This window comes from Carassius gibelio, chromosome A5 (assembly GCF_023724105.1).
Source record: "Carassius gibelio isolate Cgi1373 ecotype wild population from Czech Republic chromosome A5, carGib1.2-hapl.c, whole genome shotgun sequence".
Classification (NCBI taxonomy): domain Eukaryota; kingdom Metazoa; phylum Chordata; class Actinopteri; order Cypriniformes; family Cyprinidae; genus Carassius; species Carassius gibelio.
The window spans coordinates 29,326,209-29,350,831 of NC_068375.1; the positions used below are offsets into that span (position 1 = coordinate 29,326,209).

A 24,623-nucleotide genomic window follows, 5' to 3' on the forward strand; every position below is an offset into this window, starting at 1 on the left:
TAATATCAGTGCTAATTAAAACTAAGACTGCAGTGAGGTAATACGAGTATCCATGTATTTTTCATGTAATACCATTAGTATTTTTCCTTAATACCAGTATCACATAGCTAGTATTCTAGAGTGACGGAATGTATATAAATCGATAAGATGCGCTGTTGAAACCTTCTTGGTTTCCATCAGTTGTCCCACTTTATTTTGACAGCGTCTTCCTTCCCTTGTAGTTGTTTCAAGTATACTTTGACTTTATGTCAGCACCCCACTCTCTGCCTCAACCTCTCTACTCTGTTCTTCCTTAAGGGAAATTTTGTTCATTTGCTCAAAAGTACCCAGTATTCTGACAGTTTTTCATAGTATCAGTGTTTTCATTCTGCTTTTGCATAAGAAACCTTGTAGCTGTTGACATTTAAAAATATGGCTTCAGCAATTACATCTACGCATTTGACATTTTCCGCTTAAGCAAAATGATTTTTATTGATCCGTCTTTTGTCAAAGGCTACTCAATCGTGTTATAATTATGCAGCTTCATTCATGTCTTGATTGCGTCTTTATCATAATTTATAACCAAGTTCAATAACCAAACAAATTTGTTGAATGAACAAACATCCAGAGGAAAATTGGCTGAGCGCAGTATAATCCAGTCAGCAGGCGTGAGTGTGAAAATATTTAGTCCAATATCACCAATGAGATGTAAACAAGCGAACCAGGCAACACTAGTTAATCCAGATTTAATCACAGGCTCAGTACTAAAATGGCCCTGTCACAAGTGTTTTGTTCCCGCTGTGATCAAATGGATATAAAAGAGTGCAAAATAGAAATGAATCATGCTTCCCAAGAAGATGAGCTGCATGTAAACGTGAGAGTAACAGGGCACCAGCCCTTCTATAAATATAAACCTTCATCCACCCAGAGTGTATTAAATATCCTGACTATAGGATTCTTCAGAGTAATGGAATGCAGCTCATCACTGACTCACATGATTACCTGATGGTGGTTTTGTCTCATGATGACAACATTAAAAGATGAGGCGCTGTTAGATTGTGACTCACAACAGATTTTTGTACAAATGAAAGCTGCCAGCTCATCATTTTAGTTTTGTGTATTGACAGTAAATAGCTGTTTATGTCCTCATTAACAATATTTGTACTTTACACATACTGTAGATTTGATTGTAATGGTCAAACATGTTTGATTTTCCTGTTCTGATACTGTTAACATATCAGAAAGACCTTTTTCTTTAGGACATGAGTGGAAAAAATAGCATTCACGACGGAACATTTGGCGTTGATCAAAGGTGTACCAGGGGCTGAGAGAATGAGAAAGAGAGAAAAAGACATGCTCAGAATACAGTTAAGGCCTGTGTCAGTTCTCCGAAGATGAAATCCCCAAACGGCGCTGCTAAACTTAGCCGAGGAAAACAATCTAGCCCTCTGCAGGCCGAGAACACAAGTACAGAGATAGACACTCAAGCCTAGACTCAATGACACACACACACACACACGCACACGCACACGCGCACACACACACACACACACAGACACAGACAGAGAGAGAGAGAGAGAGAGAGAGAGAGAGAGAGAGAGAGAGAGAGAGAGAGAGAGAGAGACATTGACATAATATGCAGGAATACACTGTATGGATAAAATACCTGCTAATTGGGAGGGTAATGTGCTCAAGAAATGGGTCAGACATTGAAAATCCAAAGTAGCCTGACATCATCTGAATTCCCCTACATTTCTCATTCATTTCAACAGAACAGCCTCAAATGTTTACCTTTAGTGACATCAGGTGGTCAGGATGTGTAACAGCAATGAAGGTATCCACAAATACTTTTGATGGATTCAGTGCCTTGGAGATACTTTAACCTCACTTTTTTGTTAGCTATCGTATGCATTGAGCTTCCTTACATTAACTGCAAAAAGAAATAGGAGAAATCCCTGGAGCAAGCAGAGGCTAAATGCCTGTTTTAAGGGTGAACTAATAATGACAAGGTTCGATCAGTTACTCTCCAATTTACTAGAATTAGTGTCCCAAAGCCTTAACCACAAGGTCACCACTACCTTCTGGTCTCAGTTACGTTTATGTTGAATTTAAATATTTGGCAGATATTTTTATCTAAAATAATTTAAAACACTACATTCTAGTTTTCTTTTTTTTATCAGTTCATGCATTCCTTAGGAATCAAAACCATGACCCTTGTGTTACTAGCGCAATGCTATATGTTATCTTATTACTAATATTAAATGTTGTTGGGATCATTTAGAACCATAATGACAAATATAGACAAGTTCGATAAGATTATTTTATCTATAAATATGCCAACCATTTCAAGATCTATTTTTAGAACCTAATGTCTCCTTTCCCATTCATCTAATAATATCTCTATTTCTATGCTTCTTCCGTTCTGTGGAGCACAATCTCACAGGGCACCTCAGGCATAAAACTAAAATTGATCTTCCTATTAATTTCTCCGGAGACACTTCCAGACTTTCTGCTTTAAGTCATTATTGTATAGCAGCTTTGGCTCTAATGTGCCAGATACTCTACACTGTTAATGTAGTCCCACTGCATTGCTCTGTAGTTTAGCATGTCATGCTGTGAGTTTATAATTATTGTAACATTTCCTGCAAAATCAAGCTTTTTAGAGTTTTTAGAGTAACTTTTGCACTGTTATTGAAAGCACAGCTCACAGTGACCCTGGTTACCCTGCAGCACTCATCATCTATTATCTCCCTCTTTACACTTTCTATAGTCGGTCATTAGACCATCATCCTCTATTTTGGCTTGGTACTGTGTGATCCCCTTTCTTTTTGAAAAAAAAAAGAAAAAAAAGAGTCATAATTCTGTTAAATAATTCAAAGGGGTTAAATCGAGAGTTTCGCCTAACGGTACTCATCACCAGCCAGGTTCTGTTCAGTCAGGGCATGGTCCACTGCTACAACATCATCGCACACACACTCATGTATGCATGGACTCTATGGGAATATTACTTTCTATGTGTATTTTATACATTCATACTTTGATGATGTGTTTGTCATACTTTATTTACATGACTGACAATCGATTTTCTTTTATCATTCATCATTTTTGATTCTGATAAAATTGTTTGGATAGTTTATTCACTTGAAAGGCAATTTATAGTTTATTCCTTAATGTGAATTATAATTTTCTAGGTAATTTCATTTTGAAACCTATTGATTTATTCATGTTTCAGCTGTGAATGCCAGGGAGGTCATGCAGCTAAAATGTGTGTATGTGAACTTATGAACATTACTTTCTTTTTTATTGACCTTTGACCCTGTGAGAGGAAACTGACACGGACGATGAAAAGCACCATTGTGTCTTTTGTCTAACACGACTATAAGCATGTAGTGACCCGGTCAGCACTTACTGGTCTGGTTACACTGTGGTCACAAAAATTACAAGAGATGCTAAACAGCTGCTGGAACCTTGCATGTCTGACCTTTCTGGTCTTAACAATGTCTTCTTGACAATGTCCAGAATGTCCTTTTTTTTGACTTATTTACTGTTTCGTTTTCCTTTTACAGTGAGAATTGAGGTGGGTGTAGGTAGGAAGGCTCTCATTCTGCATGCATTTTTTATGTGTTTTGTCTTGAACTGTAAGTTAATCTATGTAAAAATATTTTTTGTAGGAAATGATAATGAATTCAGTCTTTACTATGTGGACAGGGAGGAAAAATCTGAGGGAGGTAAGGAGAAGCAGACGCTGCGAGATGGCAAACGGAGAAGAGAGAAATGATGAAGTTAGCAGGAGAAGAGCTTCAGAGAAGAGAACGACTGAGGTGGACAATAAAAGAGCAGAGAAAAAAAAAACAGGAGAAATGCCACAAAACAGCAAGGAAAAAGGGCGAGAAAAATGGACAAAGAAAAAGAAGAAAGAATGCAGATGAAGAGGAGACTGAGGAGGAATCCAGTAAACAGAAAAGGAACGTTAAAAATGAAAGTACCAAGACACTAAAACTGGATGATGAGAAGGAAAAAAATGGGAAGAAAGAAGCCAGAGACTACGTAAGTTTGTATTCTTTTACATTCATTACAATAAATCAATAAATGTATCAAACTATAACCATATTATGGAGCAGATAGAATCTAAAAGTATAAAATCACATACATGTTTTTTTTTTAAACACAAAACCTGGAAAGTGTGTTTAAATAAGTATATCTGAATATGTTTAGATTATTGGTTTTATTTTTATTTTTTAGAAATTATGTTAAATAAGGACCATTATTTCATATTCATGTTTTAATCTTCTTTTATTATTAAAACATTTTGCATTAAATCAATATAGAGTACATTTTTCATTTCAGCTTTTCTCATGAATTGTTTGCTATTAATATAATTTGTAATGGAAATGTTATATTAAATTGGGAAAATACCAAACAGAAGCAAGAGTCCCACTCAACATTTATTACTCCCTCCCTCCCAGCACAGAATCTGAATCAGACACTGACTCCAAATCAAAGGACAATCAGGCAACGGGAGTTTTGGGATCTCTGGTCCCAGAGGAGCTGGACAAATTAAAAGAAGCAGTGGACGAAAGGAAAAAGCTTATGAAGAAAAAACTAGTTGTCCTTAGGTGCGTCCTGTCACTGCTTTTTTTGCACGTGTACACCAATTTTCATTATACTAGCGATTTGTGTTCTGTCTCAGGGAGTCACCGAAATATGAAGGCAGGAAAGGCTGGAAACTCTACGCCTACAAATTGTGACACTTCTCAGTTTGAGCTTCCTTCTCTCTCCTGCTGTTTTTTTTTTCTCTAAACAAACTCTATTTTTATCTTCTATTTTTTTATCTTTTTTTTAGCCTTAGTTGGAAGACATTTACTAGTTCGGATTACCACATTGGAAATCCTGAGACAACAGACAAGAAGTCTGCTTCCATTACTCTAGTTTTAAGGTACACATCCATTTTGTAGATTATAAAGGAGTCTTATAATGTGAAATAAAGTTCTCAGAAAAAAGAACTATAAAAACATTCAATGTTTCCGAGCTGATAACATCCTACAGAGTAAAAAAAGATCACATACTGTCAGGGAGCTAGAAAATGTTTAATTCCACCACATAAAAAAAGTCTGAAATAAGAAGTAATAATTATGACAAAAGGAACTCTTTATGTCATATTAATGTGACATATTATAAATACAATGACTTACATAATTGATTTTTTTTCTTATGTGGCAGAAATGAGAAAGACAGACACATCAGATAAACAAACATATTGAAAAATAAATATGCACATTTACATCTGTTCAGAAACCTATACTGTCACTATACCTTACCTGTTTTATATTAAGAGCCACAATAAGGGTGGAAATTGTTAATGAATAAAAAAAAATGTGACCCCTTTCTGGCCTCTCCCAGCTTCATGATAAATTCAGCTAATTAACAGGAGGCCATTGTGGAGGAGCAAGAGAGCAGAAAAGATGACAACATCCACCTGACATGATTCCTTAGTGTGCTGGCCAACTTCCTGGTGCTCTGCTGTCTGGCAGGGAATGGGTTCTTGATCTACTTTATAGTACGCAGGTCTCAGAAGTTTGCTCTGGAGGGACTGGCGGGAGAGGAATGAGGTCAGACTCATGGAACAGTGTGCAATAGAAACATTCTTGTCAATCAAAAAAAATGAATTTTGCATGGTTTCACATACCCTCAGGTGAACATGGTGATGTCTCTGTTGGGAATGTTGTGTCCGATGCTGTTTGATGTGATCAGCGCTTTAGAGAACTATCATCCAAGCGTCGCCCTCAAATGGCAGCTGGGACGAACATTTGACCTTTTCCTGGGGAACCTCTACATCTTCATCATTGCTTTCATGGATGCCATCCCACTAAAGGTACAGCTTCATGTAACAAAGATTAAAGTGCTCACAATCCAATCTTCAGTCTTTCTGGCGTTCAAAAAAGTAATAATTTCCATAAATCTAGCTCTCTGTGTTAAATGAATCATTCTTATGAAGGTCATCTATCCTCCTAACTGTCACATATTTTGAAGAGGGCAGAGGAGGAGATGGCAAAGAAGAATATGACAATCTGGCAGTCTAACCTGGGACTGTGCCAGACAAATCAATGCTCCTCCGATCACGGTGCACCCTGCTGATGTTCCCACAGTGCCTTGCTGGGAGACAATGGTTGGACAGGGACTGGGGAAGAGTGGTTCAATTGAGTTAAATAAAAAATTTACAATAAAAAGCAAAAAACTAAAGCAATTGCTGCTAAAGTCAGCTTTGCCATCATATAGATAAATTACATTTGAACAAAAATATTTAAAAAGCTTAAACTGAAATGATGTGTTGTAACATGCCTCAGAAATGGGTCTTCAAAGCTTCAGGCTTCAATAACTTATACATAGCCATTCTCTTCCTCTCTTCACTACCAGCTATATACAGTACACCATTGAAACCATTCCTCCCTCTTTTGAATGTAGACCCTTAAGGTTCGGAAATTTATGTATGAATTAAAAAAGGTGTTGAGCTGTGGTGTGGAGCTGGTCTGTTTAGCATAAGAATGTGATGTTTCTGAAATTGTTCAGTGCCGTGACAGCTTTTAATATTTTGAATAAAGTATAAATGCAAATAATTAGACTAAAAATAGCAGGCTCCTATGTATGTATTTATAATTATATGTATAACTTAGCACTGAATAAGTGGGGATAGTTACGAGCCAAGTCTCGCAATGGCAGATCTTTAGCACTAGAATGCAGCGGAGTGCAAGTTTACAATTTTCTCACATCTTTTTCCTTCTTAAAATCAGCACAAAATGGAGTAACCGTTATTCGAAGAAACTTCATTTATAGATTTGTTCTTTTAGTTTTGTCTGTTTTAAAGATTTACATTAGGATAAACAATAAATAAATAAAGCTAGAAATAAACATATAAAATAAAAGCATTTAAATGTTTACAAATTAATACGTTTTACAGCTGTCTTATGATTTATTTGCCTACCAACACCTGTATTAGAAAAGTGTCCTATAGTATTCTTATATTTTTTTATATATTTGGATAAACCACATGTTTAACGTTATTCAGGAGACCCTGGACTGGTGCTGCCTTTTCTTGTAAGGTGGAAGTGGGAATGTCTGAATAAATACATCAATATGTGTTTCCTCTACTTCTGTGAGGATGATGATTGTAATGATAGGTCTAAAAGTTTTTATTTTATTTATTTCTGTCATTTTTGTCTTTGCGATATATTATCTGCAGTCCACTTCTAAAGCAGACAAAAGGGCAAACATGGAACTGCATGAAACTTCAAACAGCAAGTCAAAATGTCTGTTCAAATGTCACTTACAGTAAATGTTTCATTTTAAACAGGGTTATATGGGCAGAGGACATCATGTAAACTCCACTAGATGGAAGCACTAACACTGAGCTAAAAAAAAATTTAATTTGAAAATTATGCATTAATAAATAGTAGTAGTAGTATCATAACATAGATACTAAATTATTTATTAATTCAATTTAATTTTATCAGTGGTCATAGATCTGCCTAATACTGTTACAAAATCTTTAGGTCATTTATAGTCATGTCACTAAATTCTCAAATTTGGTTATTACAGTAAAATGAGAAAAACAAAAAAAATAACAAACTTGCAGCCTTAAAAGCTGCTAATGAACTGGAGCAGGCAAGGAAAGCAGGAGAACAATGCAGCAGTGCCTCTGATGGGTGAGAGCACCCAGAACGGGTCACAGCTCCCATCAGTCAGTGCACAAGACAGCAAATTGGAACAGATGCAGAAAAACTTTCCATTGATGTTGAAGAGCTAATGTGCTGTGTTTGGTCAGCAGGGGGCCACAGTCTTAACAACATGCCCTTGTTTCTATATATCAGTGTTGCTGTGAGACAGCAGTTGAAGTGTCTTTCTGCCTCTTTCTCATGAGTGAATGAAGAGAGCAGCACAGATGAAGCAAAGCATCGCAGACAAGCTGGACAGAATGGTCATTTTATTCAGCCTTCACAGAGTCAGCATTCTCAAAACTCTGACCCAGACAACTACAGTACCAAACCTGAAACAGAAATTATTGCTCTAGTTACACACAGGCCAAACTAGGCTCAAACTATCTCTTTATTTCATTATTTTTTAGAAACATTTGCATAATTGTTACATTGTTTAAATGCCAATTAACCTAGTTATTAAATTACAGCCACTGATGTAAGCAAGGGAAGTCGTGGCCTAATGGTTAGAGGGATGGACTCCCAATCGAAGGGTTGTGAGTTCTAGTCTCGGTCCGGACGGAATTGTGGGTGGGGATAGTGCACAAACAGCTCTCTCTCCACCTTCAATACCACGACTTAGGTGCCCTTGAGCAAGGCATCGAACCCCCAACTGCTCCCCGGGCGCCGCAGCATAAATGGCTGCCCACTGCTGTGTGTGTGTGTGTGTGTGTGTGTGTGTGTGTGTGTGTGTGTGTGTGTGTGTGTGTGTGTGTGTGTGTGTGTGTGTGTGTGTGTGTGTGTGTGTGTGTGTGTTACTGCTCTGTGTGTGTGCATTTCGGATGGGTTAAATGCAGAGCACAAATTCTGAGTATGGGTCACCATACTTGGCTGAATGTCACTTCACTTTCACTTTTTCACTTTCATATTTTTCGACTAATGAGTAGGGCATTTGCTCCCAACCCACTAGAGAATATCATTTTAGCACATTCTTTGTAAATAGTTTGAAAAGATCTTACAATGCTAAGAACCTTATGATATCCCTGTTTCAAATGTTGACTATTACTTATTAGAGAATTGGCACATTAAGTTTCATTAACATTCTAAATGCTCATCCATAATTCAAGGACAGACTTCATTAAGTATTAACAGGAGTCATTTGAGATTTTTTTTTTATTTGTGCATTTAGGCAGCCAGTGTTTATTTGAAGATACAGCTCTCCCTGAGGATATCAAGAGTTGGGCATTGGGCTCATAACAACTAATAACAACTTTTGTTTTGTGAACCTTCACGTGATCCTTGATGAGGTCTTCACAATATCATGTAGTAGCTGACCTTCTTTTATATGCTGGACATCTGATCTGTGTGACTGTAGTTCTGTAACTGGACATTATAGTAATAGACCACTGGTAAATAATTAACTCAAAACAATTAACAGTAATAATCAACCTCCAAAAAGAAGGTTAGTTTCCATAGAGGTGTCAGAATTTTCTGTCTACACAATCCCTTATTTACACAAACTGAAGAATAAAACACAAATTTAACATGGTTAAGCCACAGTTCAGTGTATGAACTTCTTGTACTGATACAGAACCAGGAGTGTGTAGAAAATATAAAACAAATAAACTGTTTACCTCTTTTACTAAGATCCATAATGAGTTACAGAACGATTAATGAAGAATTGTGACTTTTGCTAAAAGAGAAAAAATTTAATCAGCGCTTCATATTATTTCTGAGTCTGGTACTTGCATAACTTGTATATGCACAGCACTTTATTTAGGCAACCTGTTTGTGGTTACGTTTCTTGCTTATTTTAATCTTTGATCTGGCCCGTATACTGCTGTTTTGTTTCCTGACTCCTGACAGCGTGGCTATAGATCTGAACCTCCATTTACTATAGTCAAGGAGTCATCTGATTCCTTCTTTAGGAGTGAGTGCCTGTTGACAGTCAGGTGTGTCATCAGCTCTTGGATGCCTTGCAAGTCTGAATAAAAGGACTTAAACTCATACCGGCAAGATGCCCCGCAGAAAAAATGATATTGCAATAACTATGGATGATTGTAAGTAGATTTGAATACCGAAAGAGAATCATTCTGGCATCATTTTGATTCAGTGTGTACTAGTGGACTGTTTAAACCAGTTTCAGATGCATCAGTCTCTGTATTTATAATGTGGGTAACTAACTGCAACTGTTATTCATTGTTCTGATATAGTATTTATATCTTGTTGATGGTTTTTAATACTGATAAGCATGTTGTCCTGTCTAGCCAGTACTTGAATGATGCCCCTTATTTAGCAGGTTTAAATAACCTATGCAAATTGTTTTAAAGATAAACATAATGTATCACATATGACACGATGTTAAACAGTTGTTTTAGATTTATTGTGAAAGTATTTAAAATGAAATAATTTTACAAGACCTGTTTATTAATTCTGTGTATGTGTGTGTGTGTGTGTGTTACAGTTGGGATGGAAATTGATGCAGAATATGATAGTGGAAGTGATGGTGAGTTTAAGAGATTTTATTTTGTTAACAAAACTATTATTATTATTTATCATTATATTATTAATCATAATATGGCTTTTTATAATACTTGAAAATATAATTGAATTATGTTAAAATGTATTAATTATATTTAAATATTATAATATGAATTATTGTTTTATTTTTAAATGATTCTTAATGATATTTTGTCATCATGTACACATTTGCCCTATCTTTTCAGTGGATTCAAAAAGAAGAGCAAAAGGCAAGAATAAGCTGAAGCCTGCAGCTCGAGGGAAGAAAGCCAAGGCAGATAGTGTAGAGGAGAGTGAGGAAGAGGAGGAAGAGGCTCCGCGTAAGAGAAAAGGCCGAAAGAAGAAGGAAGAAAGCGAGGAGGAGAGTGAGGAAGAGCAGAAAGGAAGAACAAAGAAAGGAGCAGGTTCAAAGAAGAGGGCTGTCAAGAAAGATGACTCCGAAGAGGAGAATAACAGAAAAGAAGGAAAAAAAGGAGCAAGTAAGAAGGAGACAGAGGAGGACAATAACAAGGAGAAAAAGGGGAATGGCATATCAGGAGGAAAAGGAGAGAAAGATAAACAGGATGATAAAGATAAGAAAGAGAACAAAGGCAAAAACAGCAGGTGCAGTATTCTCTAGCCTCCATCTCATGCCACACACACACACACACACACACACACACACAGGCACGTGGTGCTGTTCATACTCAACACTTCACATTACCTCCAGTCTGAATTTAAGCACAGCCATAATGCCATAAAAGATCTTCTGAATGTTTTCAGCTATTCATATTACGTAATATGTGATTATGAAGCAGCAGGATGCAGCCATTGAACTAAGACCTCTAAATATCCGAAAAAGTGTTGTTATCCTAATTTTGTGATTGTTGTGATATAATTTTTTTTTGATTTATTGGAATATTAAATTTTTCAGTAAATTTGTCAGATATAATTCAATATTTTTAAAAAGTGTATTATAAAGTTGGACATTTCTACCTTTCAGTAACCAATGTAATGCAGTATGGTTGTCATCACCTGTTTTTGGTTTCAGCTAGACATTTTCACTCTTTTTTATCTTTTGCCTTCCAACTGATGATATGGAAGTGCTTTTCATGGCCATCCTGCCACTAGAACTCTTGACTTGTCTTGACTAGAACCCATTTTATCGTCAAAAACATAACAACATCTCTGAGGAATATACTGTTAAACTGGACTTTAAGGACTGACTCTCGGGTCTCGGTTTTGTTCTACAGCAGTTCATCATCAGATGACAATTCAGAAGATGAGTCTATGTCTGAGGGAGACATGGCCAGACTAAAAGAGGAAGTCAAGGTGAAGAAAAAGCTGATAGTGACACTTCGGAACAAACCCTGGTGCATGAAGAGGAGACTCAAGTGCCTGAAGTAAAATGGATTTCCTTCTCATTGCTTGTATTCGCTTTTGTGTCCATCACCACTACCTCAACTGAAGTTCATTTATTCAGCATGAGTTTCATGTTTGTATATGTGCTTCATTAAAGCTTACAAGTTGCAGTGCTCCTGTTGTCTTGCATCATCATGGCTCTTAATGCTCTTATTGGCTTTATATTCTTGCTAGCATTGAAAAAAAATGTTTAAGGAAGCATGAAAGTTGTAAAGTTGTTTGAATAATGATCAGTATGACATGGTGCTTTTTAAAGGCTACAGATAGCTTTGGTAAAGCACTCGACACAGAGTTTACGCCAGTGAATTCATTACCTAGTGGCCTTTGTCTGAACCTTCACCTCAGACTGCCCAGTGGAATTGACCAGTGTGGGTAAAAAGTGAGAGTTTGGACAAGTGGCCTCAAAAGTTAGAAGAGACTGACACACTGCCCAAGAAAGCATCAGTAACATGGGCCATGGGAGCTGCAGGGAAAGAAACTGTGCCACAAAGGGGAAATTCACTTGGCAAAGCTATTAGTTACTTGTGCTATTTGAGAGGTATGTTACACTTTCATGAGCCTGACTCTGTTTTATGCATGCTGGTGTTTCTTGAGGGCAGTCTTTGCATGCATGTTTGGGTCTAACTCTCTTCAGAGATCCCTTGTACAATGTGCCATAAGGTCATACCCAAACACTAAGCAGATACTGATATCCACAGACCATAATGTGGTGCTTTGGACAGTTTAAGATATTACACAGAAGTTTAATTGCTTTAATTTTATTTCTCTGTACAGCATTGTTATTTCAGTATCATTGAGATATTATTGTAGTTTTCATTAATATTTTGAATTGTATTATTTTTATATTTTCACTTTTCATTTGTTATATATATATATATATATATCTATCTATATATATCTATCTATCTATCTATATATATATATATATATATATATATATATATATATATATATATATATATATATATATATATATTTGTACATCAAGTTAAACTGAAAATGAGAAATGTTTCCTTGGCAACTAGCTGATATAAAGCAAGGTTTCCTTTTTTGGATATTTGATTTCATTTCAGTTAGCATTTATTTTCAGTAACCATTTTATTTTCAGTAACATACTTTTTTAATGATAGTTTTAGTTAGCTATAATAACCCTGTTTCTTTCTTATGTGGAACACAAAAGGACACATATTTACTACTGAGCCCCATTGACTTTCATATAAAAAAATAAATAAATATGCAGACAAAATGTAATGTTTGTTGCATGCAACAAAAGAAGAAGAAGGTTTTAATAACATGAGGGTGAGTAAATGATGATTGGGTGAACTATCCTTTTCAATAATATCCATTTGGCCTGCAACAACTCTCACTTATTTCTAGTTATTGAATTAATTCATCTTGTGTCCAACCAGTCTGCACTATTCCCATTCATTATGCATTGATTAGTTAATTAACTGGTTGTAAAGTCGAATGTGAAGTTTGTGGGGGAAAGATTATATTTTTCCTGGTGTTGTCTCTGTACAGTGATGAATGGTCATGCTGTGTAATACAAGCAGAACCAGCCATTAACTCAGTTGACCGGCCCGTCTACATGTCTATACGTGATGTGACTCAAATATGGGAAAAAAAATTAAACAGCGTTTAATATGAAGTACTAAATCTTTTATAACATTATGAATGTCTTTAATGTCACATATAGTTTGATGTTGAAGATGTTTTTCTGTGGAAATAAGAGCTACTCTTAAGGTGCTGTAGGGAACTTTTGTAAAAAAAAATTTTTTTACATATTTATTAAACCTGTCATTATGTCCTGACAGTAGAATATGAGACAGATAATCTGTGAAAAAAATCAAGCTCCTCTGGCTCCTCCCAGTGCTCCTATTGCCATTTGCAGAAACTCCATCGCTCCCGGTAAAAAATAACCAATCAGAGCTGCGGTCCGTAACTTTGTTTGTGTTCAATATGTAGAAAAATGTATATAACAAGCGAGTACACCATGAATCCATTTTCCAAACAGTGCTTTTGGCTTGTCCTGAATCAGTAGGGTGCACCTATAATAAGTGTTTATATTCGGACTATTTCAGATTGCTTCGGTGATACCGCGGCGGAGTAACCCAGTACCTTTGTGATTCTTCATAGAGCTGAAGATCTTTGCGAGGTAAAGGAGCTCTGTTTTGCGAGGTAAAGGAGCGGTCATGTGATGTGTTTCGATTAGCGCGAGAAAGATCCGAAAAAGAATGCTGAGCAGGTGTAACGGAGGCTTGCCTCTGGTGATTACATTTTGGTTGCACCAGCAACTAAAGCAAACTCTGAGGTGTGGAAAAGTTTTGAGCATGTTTATAATGAGAATAATGAGTGAATAATGACGCACCATCAGTGAGCGCAGGAGCGCGCTGAAGACATCTACAGTGGATTCAATCATTTTCCATCACAAAAACATGTAGACCTAGCCTAATCTCTGAGTAAAGGTTTTTCAAATGATAACTATATATTCACTGAGTCTTAAATGCATAATGTTGACAGAGTATTTACGCTAATGTTGGCATTATTCTTTTATTAAATAAAGCAAATCCGGCGGAGCCTTTATCTTAATTTCGTTATTGCCAAATACCCATCTTAATTTAAAATGTATCTTAATTTAGATTTTGTTAAATGACTCGTTTTTATTGGTGCGTTGGTCTATTTATAGGTTAAATGAGCCTATGTCTAGAATGCTGAGATGTTACGATGTCACAGAGGACTTATTTTATTTCTTTATTCCAACTTCGAAGTGGTCTAGTCTACGTTAGTTATGAGTAAATTATGTTAAAACATGAATAAATTACTCATTGTTGACAAAAGGCAAAAGAGCTGTGTGCGTGCGCACATTTGAATAATGTCGGGCTGTAAACGGGTTCGGGCTTTTAAAAAGCTGTCAATCAAAATGTACTTGTCGGGCTCGGGCCGAAACCTGTCGGGCTCGGGTCCTGTCGGGCCAAACATTTAAGGCCCGAATTTCTTCATAGACATAAACAGAGAGATGTAGTTCCGGCTACAATGTTCTTCCGCAAGACGCAAGCAGTTCTGTTTATTAACCGCTAGAGCGTCAAAAGTTCCCTACAGCAGCTTTAAGAGCTGTATCTGTGTTTTTCTCTATGCAGTTACTGATGGGCATGCCTGGCTCCATTGCCAGAAAAACAGTTCCCAAAGAGGAGCAGGACAGTGCCATGGACTTCTCTGTCCTGTTTGAGTTTGGAGTAAGATTTTTGTTTTACTATTGGATTCTGAGTAAAGTAGGTTGTAAATTTGCTATTGTCTTATTTGGATTAAACTTTTAGCATTTTTACAGAGTTATTGCAAGTACTCCATTATGTTTTATGGTTATTACAATAACCACTCCTGAAGTTCCGGTTACCCTTCTAATGTAATGCGGTTTAATATCTTTTGGTTGGTGTTGGCTATTATGATGGTTTTCAGAACATGAGTCTAATGTTGAAACTGTAAAACTCGAATTGCCCTAAAATGGGAGATGGCCAGGAAAATCTTTCTGGACAACCTGTACACTTTTATATTTGCACTGTTGGATGAAATCAATGCAAAGGTATGACCATAGACTTTCTAGTCATAAACATAAAAAGAGGATATTACTCTACTTAATAGTTTGGGAATGAGCCAAAATGGTTACTTACTAATCATGTAACATTTTATGTGAATAATTTCTCTGGTATTGTTTGTTCACAGCTTGATAATGAGATAGAGACAAAAAATGAAACCATCTGGGCCCTTAAAGAATACTATGACAACTTTACCTTACACCATAATGTCACAGAAAACATTCCCCCTCCAAACATCTCCCCAGCTGATGTCATCAAGGGTCCTTGCTGGTAGACAGAAGTTGGCATTTTGGGACCATCAGCACCAGCATTGTCATCAGCACCAGCATTGTCAATTACAGTTTGTTTACATTTCCCCCCTTACAGGTATTTGTGAAGCTCACCGTATCTGATATCCAGGTGACATATCTGACAATTTTGATAGGGGACTTCTTACGAGCCGTGATTGTGAGATTCAACTATCGCTGGTGTTGGGATCTGGAAGCTGGCTTTGTACGTTCATCTTTACACCCTGCTGTTATTCTAGTTACTCACATTATAACATTGTGTAAACAAGCCTCAGTCCATAAAACAGGATGACCTCTGTCAGATGCACTTTTGTAGCTTTTGAGCTTGGTATTTTAGCGATACAGTGAAGATGGTAGCAACCTGACTGACTGCAATTGTTGTCTCATGCTCAAAAATGAATTTGCCCTGTTGCCCTCATTTTCCTGTCACTCGATATAGGTAACATACTACTCACTCACTACATAACTGAACACCATGAGAAGTGTGCAGGATAGGTGATAGGGCTGCTATACAACCAAAGTCACAGAGAGACACACTACACCATACAACGCACTTAATTAAAGAGAGAGAAAGAGAGAGAGAGAGAGAGAGAGAGAGAGAGAGAGAGAGAGAGAGAGAGGTATCTTTTACTGTGACATTAATTAATGTGTTGTTGTCTACACAAATATTTATGCATATCAGTGTGTGATTGTGTTTCTGCAGCCGTCTTTTGGTGTATTTGACATCAGTATTAATGTACTTGGGCTCATCTTTTTTTAGGAATGGTACATTGTACTCCCCTGGACTGGTGGGCATATGTCTCATGCCTGTGATCTACTCCATTATGACCCTGCCACCATCCTTTGTCTGTAGGTATTGAACCTTGACAAGATTTATGTTGCTAATCCTCGAAAAAACACACTGTAGTCATAAAGGCCAAAAAAGGGGGAAAATATGGAATGCCTTACATATTATTGAATTGAGAGGAACAGATTTATTATCCTCATTCAACTATTAAGTATGAAAGCCTATTATAAAATATCAACCTTTGGTAAATCATAATTATGAAGATTTACATGAAAAGTCAAAATTATGAGACAAAAATTAATCATTTTGACACTAGAAATCAAAACTTAGAAAATGTTCACCTAATCACCTAAAGTATAAAGGTAAATGTAATATTATTTACTTGCTTTAAACTATCTTTCTTGGTTGTCTCCGACAGATTGGCTATTTATTATCTGAATGCTGTGTCCAAGCATATCAGAACTCTAATATTGATTTAAAGTTGTGTTAAAGTTGTGTGACATCAGCAGTGTCAGTGTCAGGATCTTCTGCCCAACAAGTCCCTGATTCCCTCTCTATCTGCTGAAGAGACTGGTCAGTGGGCTAAACAACATGTTCAACTAGTGTTTCCACCAGTGGGACAAACATTGTAGATGACACACTTGTAATATTCAAACTTGAGTGAGTAAATGTTTTCATTCACAATGAAGTTTCTGTGACAAACATTTTTATTACAGAGAAACCAGCTGAACAGCTAAGCAAATCACCGAAGGTGACAGGAAAACCAGGTGCTGCAGGCACTGACAGAGTGGTTCATGTTCAGAAGGATGTGTCTTTGGCTGCTGCAAGTCCTCGGGCTCCAGTGAGTCGTCTGCCAGGTCCCAGGCCACACGGGCCCCTGCCAGGTAATGCCCATAGACCTCCACCAAGTCAAGGGATGGTAAGAGGAAGAGGTGGACCACCACCACGAAGATAGTTTCAAGCAGAGAGTTTCTTTTTGTACTAGATACTAAATTTGGAACCAAATACAATTTTAATACGATTACACTGTGAGGAGGTTTCTGTGGTGGTTTATTCATCAAATTAATTCAATTATTATTGCAAACAGATCAAGATTCTAGGATGAAATAAAAACAAGTTTTTCTCTTTCCCTAGTTATCATCCCCCTTTTAGCGCCTGGAAACTTTGATAGTTGTCAAAATGTATAGATCATCCAAAAACCTTTAATTATAACTTTTTTAAATGTAAAATACATTAAAAATCTCAAATTAGGATTGTTTGCTTAAGCTTATTGCATTTCTTTTTCATTCTTACTTAAGTTATACCTTCAGTGATAAGCAAAGCTGACCCAGGGTTCAGTCATTTTCCTTTTCCCTTATACCACATGTTAAATAATTAAGAAGGACACTTAAATTACAGTTTCGTCTACGACAAATGTACTTCCACAAGGGTAAAATTACTGTTGGCCCACTGTACTGAGAAATAGATTACGTTTTTTTTTTTTTAAGGTTAAAGATTTGTGTGATTTTTCTTGTTGTTGTTGTTGTTCTTGTTGTCTGCCAATTATATTTTACAGCGTAAATGAAAAACAAACATCAGAATTAAAGATCTAATTTATAATCTGATTTTAAAACCCTCCTAGTCAACATACAAACAGCCATGCACAGCTGCCAGCAATATTTCATTATCACAGACTGTCAAATAATTATCTGCAAATGTTCAACCGATCAAGTCTGTTTGTAATAGCCACTGTAGTGTAGGGTTGATTACAGTGTAAGCCTACTGTAAGCATGTGTGAAGGGATCTGGAAACATCAAGGCATATTGTTACATTAGGTAATAATACATAAACTGTGTTGACATGTTTCATGGCATCTTTGAGACACTGTCAGACATAATCACATGCCTTCCAGGGCTGCAGTTCTCCATGAGAAGGTATTGCGCTAATAGCTTGCTTGTTAAAAACATGCATTTACATCAAGAACCAGATGTTTTTCTGGCTCTGTGTTGTTGTAACAAGGGGGGCACTTCAGACTATCTACTGAAATCAGACCTTGAGTTCTCATGAGAATTTGCTTTAAATGTATGCTTTACATTTGCTCTTGACTCATTCTATTCATTCCTGTTTCATTTTATGCATATTGGTAGTTCTAGGTTATTAAACAGTGTTTAACTAACTCCCATGAGGAGCTCAAACTGCACATTTTCATTCTTTTAGCCTGAGAATGGTTTTCGTTTTTTAGGGTTAAGGGTTAACCTTACAGTAGTATTTAACACTGATTACTGTCAGACTTCTCAAAATCCTTCATCACTTGAATTAAGATGATAAACATTTCATCACAGCCACCTCAAAATAAGATTTTAACAGCTGTTTTTACTTTGAGATTGTTCTGAGGTTAAATAGAGACTTCAAATCATAAGATAAAGTTTGATAGCTATGATACTTTTTGTTTTAAATCAAATCTTTGCATACCATGACAGGAAAAACTGGCATCTAATGCTGTAAAAACATTTATTTTGTAATTAAATTATGTAATTCCGTTACATTTCCCCAGAACTGGTAATGAGCACTGGATCCTAGAACTGGATTTGTTTTACTGGGTTGCATACGATGGCCTGGTCCACTTTTGTCATCTGCATTAGTTTAAGACGTACACTTTTGTAAGGGATGAGAAGGAAATATATATATATATATATATATATATAATATATATAGTGCAATATATATATATAATACACAAAAGGGATCATAACTGCAGCTGCAATTACTGAAACGTACTGAAATAAAAGATAACTGTCATGATTAAGGTTTTTATTTATAAATTAAATGTTTTGCTCAAATGTTATGAGAGATGGTCAAAAAATTATGTAACATGCATACATGTACATAGGAACGGTCTTAATTTAAAACAGCCATATCCTATGGTTCTATGATGGAAGTTTACGGGTCTTCTTCCACAGGCTGACCTGATTTCAATTTTAAAATCACCTGTGAAGTAAAAAGAGAGTGTAAATAAAATAAGAACATGTTGACCAATAAAAAGGGTGTAATTCTGATGAAAAATGTACACACTTCTTTCAGCTGAGCGATTTCCTTGCTGTCTATGTTCCTCTGAGCATTGTTGGTGATGGCTTTCACCCGAGTCGCATAGCTGTAAAACAAACTTATTTTAAAGTGTGTATTACTGTATATTCTCTACATTGTATAACAACTGTTATCAATTAACAATTGATAATTGAGTTCATCAATTATATATAAAAAAGTTCAATTCAGCTCTAGAGAAAGCAATAGTGTCATAATAAAGCTCAGATTAATTCATCAACAGTGTCAATGTTGCAAAGTGTTTCCCTCAGATTTTGTTCTCATCTGATATCAGTGCAGTTAACTTGATTATATTACTGAATATTAATAGTCTTTTAAATGCCAAAAGTGACAGTGGCATGGAGCAGCGTCAAGGTACTTGGCTCTCACATGAGTGAGGTGAGAGTTTCGTCCAGGTTGCAGTCAGAGGGAGAGATGTTGAGGAACATGAGGGTCTTGGCATTGCCGCCCAGTGAGTCCTGCATGAGCTGGGTCAGCTTGTTGTTACGGTAGGGCACATGAGGCTGCTCCACCGACAAAGCTGAAATGACATCTCCAAGGGCACTCAGAGATTTGTTAATAGAGTTTGCCTCCTGGGGAAAAAAACATACAGAAAATGTGGGACAAACTGTTAGTTTGTTAGAGGTGTTTGAAAAATATTGACAAAAAGTTGGGGATGAAAATATTCTGGATTAAAACTGGGGAGAATATGTACTTGGAGCTACTCTTAAAAATGTATTTTCCTTAACAAAAATATTAATGATGTTACAAAGTAAAAAAAACAAACACTTTTCAAAGTAAAAAATATTAAACAACAGTCAAGACGACAAGTAGTATTTGCACAGTTTCTGATGGTCAAACTCTTTCTGTATATGCAAGTGCATTCCTCTTTACATGTTCACTGTACAGCAGAAAAAATGACTTTTTGTTCAATATTGTTCAAAACTTTTTGGGGCCATGTTAAATCAGCTCTTATATTTTATTTGTTCCAAACAACCTTCAGCTGGTCATCTTTGGCCCCAGTTTTTGCTGCTCGTTCACTTCCTGCCAGGTCCACCAGACTGAGCTTCCCGAAACTCACGCTCCCATTGGTCAGATTCCGGCTCTCAATCATGATGCCAATGACCAGGTGAGAGCGGGAACTCTCTACGTTCATCTCTACAAAATGATGAAAATGAAAATATCTCAAAATTCATTTCACAGTAAAAATTGCTTAGTTAATGTGCATTGATGATGCACAGAGACTGTATTAAAGCAACTGCATGTATTTTTGTGACTTTGGAGCCCCTACAGTTAAGTGAATAGAATCCACAGTCGTAATTACAATGGATAGCTATAATGTTAAACTGAAGTTGGCATCAGTGCTGGGTCATCATGTTCTCACCATGCATTCATACAGAGTGTAAATAAAGCAATTAATGCAGACCATTTAACTGAAGTCATTTAAAGTTTCATTAAGCACATACTTGTGGCTGCAATGTGGCGGTTCGCACAGCCCTGCTCAAATAATGCAAAGAGTTCGCCAGCGCTGGCTGCCTCTTTTGTCTCTGCTCCCTGGATGAACACAAGCCCCTTTCTGTCCCTCTTGATTTCGATTCGCTTGCTGAAAGCTTCAGTGGGGGTCACAAAGAGATCCTGTAGGCGCTCGTTGTACAGCTCCAGCATGTAGGCTGAAACCTGAGGACGGACACAAGAGAGAGAAGAGTTTATGGACCATTGTACATCAGCACAGCTCAAGAAACACATACTAAGTGTACCTTAAACTCAAATTTAGACTCATTATCCTGGATGATCTCAAAGATCTTGGTGAACGTTCTGGGAATGATTCCCGGGTTCCTCCGATCTCTGTCTCCAACCATTGTGAAGGTTTTTCCTGAACCCGTATGGCCATATGCAAAAATGCAAACGTTAAATCCATCAATCGCACACTGGATCAGCCTAAGAAAAATGAGTGTCTTAGCATCTTCATCTTTGGGGAATCTGCACAAATCTCACATTTGGTTTGTTTTAAAAGAATGTCTCACTGTAACAAAACAAAAAAATAAAAATAAATACAAATTTGTTATCATTTACACACTCTCATGTCATTCCAAATGGAATGTGGAATACTGAAGGAAAAATTCTGAATAATGTAGATCTTCGCTCTTTTTAAAAACAATAATTAGACCTCTGAAACCTAATTAGCCTTATTAATTACATTCTAACAGGCTTCATTGTGCAGAGAAAGCTTTTAGACTCTCAAGACGTGTTTTTTTTTTTTTTTTTTACAAAGTCGGTGACGTCAGCTCTACTATCGTACATATCATACAGGTTTGGAGCAACATGAGAGTGAGAAAATTATGACAGAATTTAACTTCTTTTAATATCTTAGTTTAGTTCAAATCCTTTTTCATCAAAGTGACTGTAAAGTATGTCACACTTACCCACTGGACTCCGTGAAAACCTCCTCCTGCGTGCACTCTGGGTTGAAGATCTTGTCAAACTGAAACTCACGAGGTCCTCGAGGGGTCTCCAGGATAACAGAGTAGTCATCGAGAGAAGCGACAATGATGTGATATCTTTTTGCCTGCTCTGCACGGGTCAATGGCCTTATTCGACAGAATACCCTGATTTTACCTGTACAAGACCAAACATAATTTTAGAGACAGCCTATTTGGTTACTGACTTAGAGGTAATGCAGAATCTTACATTTATTGATTTATTCTACGCCAAACTTTTCCAGGTGTAGTCATAAACCCAGATTTTCCTCATTCTTTTAAAATTTGGAATTAGTCATTTTTTTTATAGAAATTACTGATTTTATTCAGCAAAGATGCATTGCATTGATCAAAAGTGAGAAGAAAGACATTTATGTTACAAATTATTTTCTTTCAAATAAGTGTTGCTCTTTTGAACTTTCTACTAATCAAAGAATCTAGAAAAATATGTATTATAATTTCCACAAAATATCAAGTGCACTCATTTCAACATTGATAATAACAGCATCAAAATGTGACACTGAAGACTGCTAAAGTAATGACTGCTTAAAATTCAGCTTCGTCAACACGGGTACAAATTACATTTTAAAATAGAAACAGTTATTGTAATAATAATAATATTTTATTTTATCACAATTTTCTCTGTATATCGGATCAAGAAAAGGGAGCCTTGGTGAGAATAAGATAATTCTTTGTAAAACATTAAATTGATAATAACAAAATTGATATCAAGAATCTTAAACATTTAAGCCTAGCAAATTATTAAAAACCTTACATGGACAAAAAAAAAGTCTGTAGTTGCTTTTCAGTCTTTTGGCATTCAACTGTATTACTGTTGGATTTGAACACAACTTTAAAATAACAAAAAAGATTGTCTGGGATAGCGGTCAATGGTCTTATGTTATGGCCCAAAGCCACAGAATAAATAGTAAATACCCAGAAAAGGGGCATTCCAGTTCATGTTTTATCTGGCAATAATTCCTATGTATAAAGACATTTTTATGTTTTTATACTGTGCCTTTCATGTCCTCCACCATGTTGTAGTACTTCTTCCTCAAGGTTCTTTCAGCTGTGTAGTTTTCAATAATCTTCTTGTTTTCATCTTTTATGTGCTTCAACTACAGAAGGGAGACAATTAAGATGAGGCCATAAATGGCAAAAAAGAAAAACTCGTTCCATGCAGTTTCAATTGCTAAGACATTTTTTGAGAGTCTAATATTAGTTTGGGTTATACACTGAAAGATATTTTTTTCTTAGCTGCCGTCACCTCAGCTTGCAGTAACAACAACTGCTGTCCCACACTTTTATCAGTTTCAGAATTTAAGAATCCATTCTTTCGGAAATCCTCTTCAAATTTCTAAAAAGAGAGTAAACGTCAGTATGGAGTTAGAATGAGTGCAGAATAAAAGTGTGTGTGCCATACTCTGACTCTTTCATCCAGCTCTGCCGTCCATGCCTCAGTCGTGTCAGTCTCTAGGAATAACACAGAAAGAATTTGCTATATACAGTGGGTATAGAAAAGAATCACCCCCCTTTAAAAGAATCACATTTTGTTGCTTTGCAGTCTGAAATGAAGAAGAACTGTTTTTGTTATATCCAGCTGTATTTATTCCAAATGAAAGATATAACATCAAGTCAGAAAAAAGCAAAAACAAAATCACTCAGTTAGAAAAAGTTTACCTCTTTTAAGCAAATGAAAGTGGAATATTAAATGGCTTTGTGTGCCATTGAGAAGTTGATTAGCTACACCAGATTAATTATACAAGTCCTTTTTAGGAGGGGGTGATCCTGTTTCCAACTAAGAGATTATGTTTTTTTTTTTTTTTTACATGTTGGTGTTATATCTTGGATGTAAATACAGTCGAATAGAACAAAAACTGTGTTCTTCAGCCTTTAAAGCAACAAAATGTGATTATTTTAAAGGGTGGTGATTCTTTTCTACACTGCTTATCCAAAAAGAGAATACTATTTATTTGCACAGTTATCAATTGATCATATTTACCAATGACAGTTGGTTTAGCCCCTGCTCTGATGCACTCTAAAGCCACCTGTATGACCTCATGATGGAGTAACCTGGCCTGTGATTCGTCCCCCACCTGTGGCTCTGCCCTGAATTATCATGTATGATTCAGTTAGCAGATGCTTACATTCAAAGTTTGATAGTTTTAACTTTAGTTATATTCTGACTTTTAAGAAACCATGCCATGATCCCACATTTTCTGCTGTGCATCCTCTTGTTCCTCGTGGCTCTTCTGGCAGGACTCTTCCACTGTTTGGTCAAGACTTTCTTTAATCTTTGCCAGAATTTTTTGGTTGTCCTCTGCCATTTGGTCAAACCGTTGTCTAGCCTCTGTCAGCTCAGCACAAACATAATGAGCCTGGAGTAAACAATGCAAGAAAGCTGTTTTTTCAGTCATGATTAAATTGCAGGCAAGACTTTAAAGATAAAAGTAGCATTTCTAATTTTAAAGAGCAACGTTTTATTTTTGAGGTATCACTGTGTGCAATTAATGTTGTGGAACAAATCTCAGTATATTTTACAAACCTGTTGAATAACAGCACTGAGGAGGCGAGCATATGCTGACTGTTCAACAGGATCTGTTACATGCTCTTGTCCTTCCATGAGCTTTGAGATCTCTCTCTCCCTCTTCAAGAGGTTATCCTTCAATATCTCCAGACGAGCTTGTGCTCCATCTAGTGGTACATCTGAGTCACAACTGTCCTGTTTACAGAGCAGAGTTCAGTCTCACAGAAATCACACATTGCCTCACAGCAAAAATCAGTGCCTGGTAAATACTACAACATGTCTTGATTTCTAACTCTTTGCAGGGAAT

At 36.4% G+C, this 24,623-nt stretch overlaps 1 protein-coding gene, 1 long non-coding RNA gene and 1 pseudogene across 2 annotated transcripts; 1 reads left to right on the forward strand and 2 right to left on the reverse strand.

Moving 5' to 3' along the window:
• Positions 1 to 5,677: 5,677 nt before the first annotated feature.
• Positions 5,678 to 16,225, forward strand: LOC128014990 (transmembrane channel-like protein 2-A; annotated as a pseudogene).
• Positions 16,226 to 19,171: 2,946 nt separating this feature from the next.
• LOC128014991 (uncharacterized) lies at positions 19,172 to 22,826 on the reverse strand. Its single transcript, XM_052598759.1, has 8 exons — positions 22,808 to 22,826; positions 21,736 to 21,928; positions 21,070 to 21,250; positions 20,779 to 20,989; positions 20,310 to 20,470; positions 19,703 to 19,905; positions 19,304 to 19,382; positions 19,172 to 19,219 (listed from the first exon to the last, which is right to left on the reverse strand). Exons 1-8 carry the CDS (start codon positions 22,824 to 22,826, stop codon positions 19,172 to 19,174), a joined length of 1,095 nt encoding a protein of 364 aa, XP_052454719.1.
• A 226-nt stretch (positions 22,827 to 23,052) lies between these two features.
• On the reverse strand, positions 23,053 to 23,898 carry LOC128010705 (uncharacterized). The gene is made up of 3 exons (XR_008182372.1): positions 23,792 to 23,898; positions 23,213 to 23,262; positions 23,053 to 23,146 (listed from the first exon to the last, which is right to left on the reverse strand). It is a non-coding gene; the product is annotated as an uncharacterized LOC128010705 (long non-coding RNA).
• Positions 23,899 to 24,623: the final 725 nt, after the last annotated feature.